The sequence below is a fragment of the Cydia splendana genome, unplaced genomic scaffold (genome assembly GCF_910591565.1).
Source record: "Cydia splendana unplaced genomic scaffold, ilCydSple1.2 scaffold_57_ctg1, whole genome shotgun sequence".
Classification (NCBI taxonomy): domain Eukaryota; kingdom Metazoa; phylum Arthropoda; class Insecta; order Lepidoptera; family Tortricidae; genus Cydia; species Cydia splendana.
In genome coordinates, this window is record NW_026946894.1 from 1,092,334 (window position 1) to 1,102,377 (window position 10,044).

Here is a 10,044-nt window from a genome sequence, read left to right on the forward strand (position 1 = left end):
ACGCACACGCACACGCACACGCACACGCACACGCACACGCACACGCACACGCACACGCACACGCACACGCACACGCACACGCACACGCACACGCACACGCACACGCACACGCACACGCACACGCACTCGCACACGCACACGCACACGCACACGCACACGCACACGCACACGCACACGCACACGCACACGCACACGCACACGCACACGCACACGCACACGCACACGCACACGCACACGCACACGCACACGCACACGCACACGCACACGCACACGCACACGCACACGCACACGCACACGCACACGCAAACGCACGCACGCACGCACGCACGCTCGCACGCACGCACGCAAGCACGCACGCACGCACGCACGCACGCACGCACGCACGCACGCACGCACGCACGCACGCACGCACGCACGCACGCACGCACGCACGCGCAGCCGGTACAGCCAGGGTTCAGCATCAGCTCTATCTTGGGTACTAATCTCCTAAGTGCTCATAAAGACGAGTCGGATGACCAAAACAGCGTGTGCCTATGTTGCAACAAACCTGAGTTCCACCAGGTACTGCCAGGGTTCAGCATCAGCTCTATCTTGGGTACTGCTCTTCCAAGTGCTCATCATGACGAGTCGGATATCCAAAACAGCGTTTGTCTATGTTGCATCAAACCTGAGTTCCACTAGGTACAGCCAAGGTTCAGCATCAGCTCTATCTTGGGTACTGCTCTTCCAATTGCTCATCAAAACGTGTCGAGTGACTAAAACAGCGTGTGCCTGTGTTGCACCAAACCTGAGTTCCACTAGGTACAGCCAGGATTCAGCATCAGCTCTTTCTTGAGTAATACTTTCCTAAGTATTCATCAAGACGAGTTGCATGACCAAAACAGCGTGTGCCTATGTTGTATAAAACCCGAGCTCCACTAGGTACAGCCAGGGTTCAGCATCAGCTTTATCTTGGGTACTACTCTCCTAAGTGCTCATCAAGACGAGTCGGATGACCAAAACAGCGTGTGCCTATGTTGCAACAAACCTGAGTTCCACTAGGTACTGCCAGGATTCAGCATCAGCTCTATCTTGGGTACTGATCTCCCAAGTGCTCATCATGACGAGTCGGATGTCCAAAACAGCGTGTGTCTATGTTGCATCAAACCTGAGTTCTACTAGGTACAGCCAAGGTTCAGCATCAGCTCTATCTTGGGTACTGCTCTTCCAAGTGCTCATCATGACGAGTCGGATATCCAAAACAGCGTTTGTCTATGTTTTTGTTTGTTTAATTCAATTCAATTCAATTCAATTCAATTCAATTATTTATTTCAAATCCAGAGATCCATAATATTGTTAGTAGGTACAACAAATCTTAAAATTAATTAAGGTTAGTTACATTAATTACAAAATATTAATAATAAACCTATCTACATACTAAAAAATAAATATAACTAGGCAACCTAAATGCACCACTTCTCAGCATCTGTGGCTGCCACATGCAGTCCATTCCAGTGCATGAGCAGTGGTGCATCCATCTTACCTGCCAACGTTTTCAGGATGCCATTGGTACTGCCACACAGTCTCTGCATAAGTGACGCCGATCTGTTGCGTATAATTGCATAAAAGTCATCTGTGTGCGCCTCCGCGAACATTCCGGACGCACTACAGTGACGTGGCAGCCCCATTAGCATCCTGAAAACGTTGTTATATTGTATTCGTAGAGCATTGTACGCTCGCTGAGTATAGCCGGCCCACAGGCTGCAGGTGTAAAAAGATTGGCAAAAAGCTTTGAAAAGCGTCCTTTTCACGTCTTTGTTACACCTGGCAAACCTGCGCGCCAGCATATTTCCGCGAACGGCCAACGCTCTACGCTCCCTCTCTATGTCGAGGTCATCTTTTAGGTCCTCGGTGACCCAGTGACCAAGGTATTTGAACTTTTTAGTGACCCTGAGTGGTTCCCCGCCCAAGGTCACAGGAGGTACTGTTTTATAGAATTTTCTTCCTGCTTTGAAAACAAGTACCTCACTCTTTTTTCCATTGTACCTTAGCCCATGTCTCACCGAGTACCTCTCACAGATATCCAGCAACTCTTGAAGTGCACTCATGGATGGGCTCAACAACACCATATCATCAGCATAACTGATGTTATTTATGGATTTGCCATCCACGGAGCATCCGACATAGGCATTGTTGAGCTCATCCATAAGCTGGTTCACATATAGGTTAAACAACCTAGGGGAGGACAGCCCGCCCTGCCTTACTCCACATTCTAGACGGTATTCACCCGAGTGTTTATGTGTTTGTATGTAAGTGAGGTGTATGCGCCCGCGCCGCCCCCACCAGTCAGGAATAAACTAGCTTCGTTACATACCGGTTGTTGGTCATTTCGCACCCCAAGTACTTCTCACTGGCGACGAACGGACGTTTACCGCGTGTGTGTGATTATAATTTAATCTGTTTTTAAATCATGTCAAATATCCTCGGAAGTTTAACCGCGTTTGACCACAATTCCCAGGAATGGGAGATTTTTAAAAGCAGATTAGTGCAATATGTTAAGTTAAATAAGGTGACCGAGGACAATAAGTGTGCTTTGCTTTTAACTCATTTAAGTGACGAGACATACCGACTGGTAAGGAACTTAGTGCATCCGAAGAAGGTCGAGGATTCTAAGTTCGAGGAGCTAGTAGCTGCGTTAGATAAACAATTAGCGCCAAAACGTTGTATTTTCGTCGAACGGGCGAAATTTTACGAGGCGACGCGTGACGTTGCAGAAAACATCGAACAATGGGCGGCTCGAATAAGTGAACTTGCTGTACGCTGCGAGTTTGGAGCCCCCTTGGATGAGCTGCTTAGGGACAGATTCGTGCTGGGGCTGAGCGTAGGCCCAGAGCGCGACCGGCTGTTCGAGCAGGATGCTGCCACGTTGACGTTCGCGAAGGCCGTGGAAGTGGCCCAGAAGGCTGCGTATGCTAGAAGCGCACGTACTACGTCTGTTCCTGCTGCCGTCGTGCAAGTGAAGCAGGAGCCGATGTACCGGGTTGGTACTAGTCGCCCTGGTACCGGGGGGTCCTCCGACTCTCGACGCTGCTCCGTGTGCGGGCTTAAGAGCCACGACGCAAGTAAATGTAAATACAAGAACTACCGCTGCCAGGTGTGTGGACAAAAAGGGCACTTAAAAAAGGTGTGCAGCGCTGAGAAGGCGAAACAGTGTCGTGTTAACTGCATTCAAGCTGACCTTGATGGATCAGCTGAGGTCTCTCAGAGTGCTGAAGGTTGCAAGGAGTGCGAGCTATTTAATTTAAGGTACGTTAATAATGCACCAATATTATTGGAAGTGGACCTTAACGGTAAAAACTTAACAATGGAACTTGATTGTGGTTCAGGGCCGAGTGTGATAAGTGATAAATTATATTATAAAACCTTTTCGGACTGTAAATTAAAAAAATGCGATATGAGAATGTGTTTCTACAATGGTCATCAAGTCGCGCCATTAGGCTATTTCACTACAAAAATAACATATTTAAAAAAAACACATGACATCGATATTTATGTAATGGAGGATGGTAGTCGGTTAGGTCTATTGGGCCGTGACTTTATGACCAAGTTTAACATGTATTTTGCTATTGATGAACAAAAAATTAATTTTGTTAGTTCGGAATCGTTTCGAAGTGAGCTACCGCGGTTGCTGAGCGAATATTCGAGCCTTTTTAATGAAGACTTAGGAAAATTTAACAAATTTCAAGTAGAATTAAAATTAAAAGATAATGTTACACCTAAATTCTTTAAACCTCGTACAGTTCCTTTTGCTATTAAAAATAGGGTAGAGGAAGAAATTGATAGGCTTGTTGGTTTAGGTATATTGGTACCCGTAAATTTTTCTAAATATGCGACACCTATAGTGCCCGTTTTGAAGGACAACGGTAAAATTAAGATAGCGGGTGATTTTTCCGTAACGCTCAATAAAGATATGATAATAGATAGGTACCCTATGCCCCGCATCGAAGAGGTGTTTGCGCGGCTCGGTGGCGGTAATCGTTATACGAAACTCGACCTTAGTAACGCATATAATCAATTCGTTTTATCAGACGACTCACAAGAGCTCACTACTATAAATACATCAAAAGGGTTATATAAGTATACGAGGCTCGTATATGGACTAGCTAACGCGCCGGCTATTTTCCAGCGCACAATGGAGACACTCCTAGTAGGTATAGAAGGAGTCAGCTGTTGGCTCGATGACGTATGCGTAACAGGACCTACTGATGAATTACATTTATCGCGATTACGGGAGGTTTTAAAAAGGTTTTTATGACTCGGGGTTACGATTGCAAAAAAGTAAATGTGACTTTTTTAAAAATAGTGTAACATATCTCGGTTTTGTAATAGATAAAAATGGTCTACGTGCATGCCCCAAGAAAACCGAGGCTATTTTAAATGCCCCTAAACCGGCAAATATTTTAGACGTCCAGCGATTTTTAGGTATGGTCAATTATTACCGCGGTTTCGTACCTAACGCGTCAGGCATGTTGAGCCCTCTCCACGAATTATTGCGCAACGGGGCTAAATGGGAGTGGGGTTCCCGACAGCAAGAGGCTTTTGAAAGCGTAAAAAAAGAATTGTGTTCTGATCGGGTACTGGGTCATTTTGACCCCGCGGCACAGCTAGTGTTATCGGTAGATGCTGGGCCTGGTCTTGGCGCCGTGCTGAGTCAGCGTGATCCCCAAACGGGAGCGGAACGTCCACTTGCTTTTGCCTCGCGATCGTTAACGGCTAGTGAGCGAAATTACAGCCAAATTCAGAAGGAAGCTACTGCCTTAATATTTGGAGTAAAGCGCTTCCACCAGTATTTATATGGTAGACAGGAGCCATTTATTTTAAAAACGGACCATCGACCTTTATTATCAATTTTTGGTAAAAAGGTTGGGATATCCGTAATGGCGGCGTCTCGACTTCAGCGTTACGCGATTATACTGTCGGCCTATAATTACGACGTACAATACATAAGTGGCTCGAAAAATATAGTAGCGGATTATTTCTCTCGCGCGCCGCTGCCGGAATGTGATGATGAAGAGGAAGAGGGAGAAATATCTTTTCTAAAATTTTTAGACGCAAATGTGGCACCAGTAACATTTGATGACTTAAGGAATGCTACCGAAGCTGATCCAGTGTTGCAAACTGTGATTAAGTATATGAGCCACGGATGGCCACGAAAAATCACTTGCAGTTCAGTTATGCCTTTTTTTAATTGCAAAGCTGACTTGGAAGTAGATAACGGTTGCTTGTTCCGTGGCCATCGGGTAGTTATTCCAACGCCGTATCGTAATCAGATATTACAGGACTTGCATTCTGGTCATTTAGGTATAGTAAAAACAAAGAGTATCGCGCGTAGTAAATTGTGGTGGCCAAAAATTGATTCCGATATCGAACAATGGATAGGATCATGTGCAGTTTGTGTGGCTGCGCGACCATCCCCTCCTCGCGCCGCGCCCGCGCCTTGGCCTCGCCCTTCGGCCGCTTGGCATAGGATACATATCGACTACATGTCGTTTGAGCAGCGGGTATACTTAATAGTTATAGATGCGTATAGCAAATGGCTCGAATGTTTGTTTATGAAAAGCGGTACGTCTACACGATCTCTAATAAACGAGTTGTGTAGGCGACAGATCCTTATTTCATGTTTAATTTAAGTTTAGGTATAATCATGCTCATTTAAAATATGTAAATTGATTTCTAGTATTAAGAAAGCCAAAGATTTCTTTACAATGTAAACTAAAGTTTCAAAAATCCCTAGCTACTCATTATATCATTGTATTAGTCGTAATTTTAATTAATAAGGTTTATTTCGTGCATACTAACTCCATCTATTGAGCCTAACACACTTAATTGTGAATATTTAAAATAAAGTCACAGAGGGCGCTGGCGTGTATACTTAACCAAAAACATATTGCGAATTTACCGTTACCTATCTGCTCACCACGCGACACGCGAGCACTCTCTTATATTTTCACTTCAAAATCCTAGTTTTTATCCATCTTCCACCTGCGTATCCTACAATAAGCTGGTCTTCAAACCGGATCTCATGTGAACAGTGCCAATTAATGTTTACTACGCCTCCGAAGATGGTAATAACTCGACGGCAAAAGGAAATGGCCGAAGCGAAGGCGAACTCGGAACCGCCGCCTACAGCCGACGTGTTACCAGGTACTTCCAACTCCAAAAAAGAAGTTAAGACCGCAGCACCTTCGGTTGCAAGCAGTAGAAGATCTACAGCATCCTCCATAGCAAGGCGTAAACAGCTGGAGTTGCAAGCAGCCGAGGAAAAGGCTCGAATCCAGATGGAGTTGATCGATAAACGCCTGGAAGCTGACCTTGCCGCCGCCGAGGCCGAGGATGAAGAAAAGTCAGACGTTGCTAGTTTAAGTGAAGTGAATCAAGATCTAGTGTCGGACTGGTTGACCCAGCAACATCATGCTAACGAGTACCGCCCACCTGTGCCCCCCGAGCCGGTCGCGCAAGTTTCCGATCGTGCAGCACCAGCACAGCATGTGGACACCGCTAGCAGCATCATGGAGTTGGCGAACGCCCTAAAGGACATGATGGGCCAATCATCGTCGCATCGCGAGGAACGTCTACTCAGCCGTTTGGCCACTCCGCGCGACCTACCTATATTTAGCGGAGACAGTCTAGAATGGCTGCATTTTAAAAATGCCTACGATGAATCATTAGCGTCGTGCAAATACTCAGAATACGAAACTCTGTCCAGACTTCGACGAGCACTGCGAGGCGAAGCCAAAGAAGCTGTCACCGACCTACTGATTGGCAATACCTCGTCCAAGGATATCATGGATGCTCTCGAACTTAAATATGGACGAGCAGAGACCATTATTTGCAACATAACTGCACAATTACGTAAGTTGCACCCATTACCTACGCATTATCAGCAAGATTTAGTTAACTTTGCTACAAAAGTAAACAACTGCGTTGCAACTATACGTGCATTAAAACAAAGTGATCATTTACGCAATCCCGAGCTCGCGTCCGCTATCACAAGCAAATTACCGAGCACACTTTTGGGAAAGTGGACTGAATATGCTTACGAAAAGATCCTAGCAGGAGAATCCAAACTAGAATTGCTGGCGCAATTTCTGAAGAAAGAAGCCAACATGACCCTGGTCACCGGAGCTGTGCAGCCGCGAGAAGTCAAAAAGCCAGCGCCGACCGAGCCCCATTTTAAACGCGACAAAAACGAAGACAAAAGTCGTTATAATACGCACCACGTACTTGCTACTAGTACACGAACTAATCATATTTCGTGCTCATTTTGTAAGAAAGGCGTACATTCACTACCAGACTGTCGCGTATTTAAACGTGCGATGCGCAGAGATAAATGGAAATTTGTTAAAACACAAAGATTGTGTTTTAAATGTTTAACCGCACGCCACGATATAAACACCTGTGATGCACCTGACTGTGACACAGAGGAATGCGGACTAAAACATCACCGCTTACTTCATTGGAAACAAGCTACATCTTCTACGAGTACATTATCATCGGACCCCGCGACTCCCGTGAGTAACGAGCAACCGAGCACGCCGCTCCCGCCGGACCCGCCGCTTGCTCAACCGCGCCGCGCTGCCAGTGATGCTGCCGATGCTACGATCGCTCACGTCGCGACGCCTAACGATGTGACGGACGACTCGAATGAGAACGTGTTATTAAAAGTAGTTCCAGTGAAATTGTATGGACCCCGTGGTGAAATACAGACTTATGCGTTACTTGACGATTGTGCTGCCGTTTCCGTGTTGGACTCTGATCTAGCCGATGAACTTGGTCTACAAAGTGAGCGTCCGAGTGCCGTAAGATTCGTAGACGCGTTCGGCCTTGAAGTGTATCAATCTGACGCGCCCAAAGTTCGCGCCAAAATATCTGGACAGGACAATACCTTTTACGATATAAGTTTACGTAAGAGTTCTAAGTTAAAATTACCACCGCAAAATTTATCCGCCATTAATCAAATTTCATGCAACAAGTTATCTAAAATAAAAAAATGTTGTTTGTAAAAAACGTGTAGTGCCTCGCTTGCTTATAGGTGAAGATAATTATTATTTAATGGCACCGCTCGAGATCATTCATGGTGGCAAAAATGCTCCATATGGAACCCGCTGTCGGCTGGGATGGTGCATCCACGGCTACTGCAGTCGCGCTCACTCCTCCGTGTCTCAGGTAAGTCACAGTGTTTGCCATCTCGCTCACTCTTATGATGGGATCGACAGTACTACTGATCTTGATACCAGTGCACTTAATGACCTAATTAAGCAATCGTATTGCCTAGACTCCATAGGAGTTTCGACCTTATGTCGCGAGAATAAGGCACATCTGCGTGCTATACAGATTTTAGACGAAACTGCACGTTTGATTGATAACCGATGGGAAGTAGGTTTGCCATTTAAACAGGATAACTTTACTATGCCCGATACTTATAACTATGCATTATTTCGCATGCAATCTTTGTTGCGTAAATTCGATTATGACCCTGTTTACGCGAATAGGTATGCTCAGGAAATAAATAAGTTACTATCCGAGGGGTATGCGAATGAGTTACAGGAAAACGAGCTCTCAGTCAATCATGTATGGTATATTTCACATTTTGGTGTACAAAATGTAAATAAACCCGGTAAATTAAGATTGGTCTTTGATTCAAGCGCACGCGCTAGGAATAACATGTGTTTGAATGATTATCTATTGACGGGGCCTGATTTATATAACTCGCTTTTAGGTATAATGTTGAGATTACGCGAGAAGGAGTTCATCATTATTGGTGATATTAAGGACATGTTTTTACGTATTAAAATTCGTCCAGAAGATCAACATGTTTTTCGATTTCTATGGCAGGCGTCAGCTACTGATCCGATTAAAACATATGTGATGCAAAGCCTTATTTTCGGTGCAAATTGCGCGCCTTTTATCGCGCAACATATAAAAAATAAAAATGCACTTAAATACGAAGACCAGTATCCCGAAGCTGTTCAAGTGATTATAAACTCGCATTACATGGACGATTGTTATTATTCTACAGATAGTGAGGAAAATGCTATTCAATTAATTAAAGATATTACGTACATACATAGCATGGGCGGCTTCGAGATACGTGGTTGGTCTAGCAACAGCAAAACGGTTTTGAATGCGTTACCGGCCACAGCGCTGGCTCAATCAGCTGTTCAGTTCAAGGACGGAGCTACGAATATGACTGAGCGCGCTCTCGGTTTAATGTGGCATCCTGCTGACGACACCTTTAGCGTAAAAGTGTCGACTGGGCAGATCTCGCCCGAGATTTCAAATGGAAGCGTTCCGCCTACAAAGGCTAAAATGCTAAGCATTATTATGTCAATACACACATAATGTATTATGACTTACATGGTTTTCTCACTCCGTTTGTTATAAAAGCTAAAATTTTATTTCAAGACGTACATCGAAGCGGAGTCGACTGGAAGTGCCACATCCGGCCTGAAGAACATACTCGTTGGAAGGTTTGGCTCGACGAGTTGAAACAGCTGGAGTCGCTGCGTATACCGCGCTGGTACCTGCGGGCCGGCGCCTGGACGCCGTGCTATGACTCACCGTCTACGTCTACGTCTTGCGAGAAGATAATGGATATACAGATGCACATTTTTTGTGACGCATCTATTAAAGCCTACGCTACGGTAATAAATATTGGCGTTTTACGCGTGCTGATGGTTTCGTACTCGTTTGTTTGGCTGCTAGTAAAAGCCGCGTAAGTCCTTTACGTCCAATTTCGGTCCCAAGACTCGAATTGCAAGGATGTCTTCTTGGGACACGGTTGGCAAAGACTATTGCCACTGAGCAAAAGAATCTGGTGCCCAGTAAGCGATATTTTTGGACAGATTCCAGTACTGTCTTACAATGGATAAGAAGTGACCCCAGGAGCTACAAGCCTTACGTTGCTCATAGGCTTGGGGAGATCGATGAGCTGACTAATGTCAATGAATGGCATTACGTGCCATCTCGTTTGAACATAGCTGACATTGCTACCAAGACGGATAG

The 10,044-nt window shown here is 45.3% G+C and overlaps 1 protein-coding gene across 1 annotated transcript; it reads left to right on the top strand.

Annotated features, from left to right (window-relative positions):
- Positions 1-2,397: 2,397 nt before the first annotated feature.
- Positions 2,398-5,627, top strand: LOC134805759 (uncharacterized protein K02A2.6-like). Its single transcript, XM_063778991.1, has one exon. It carries the CDS (start codon positions 2,450-2,452, stop codon positions 4,292-4,294), a length of 1,845 nt encoding a protein of 614 aa, XP_063635061.1. The 5' UTR covers positions 2,398-2,449; the 3' UTR covers positions 4,295-5,627.
- Positions 5,628-10,044: the final 4,417 nt, after the last annotated feature.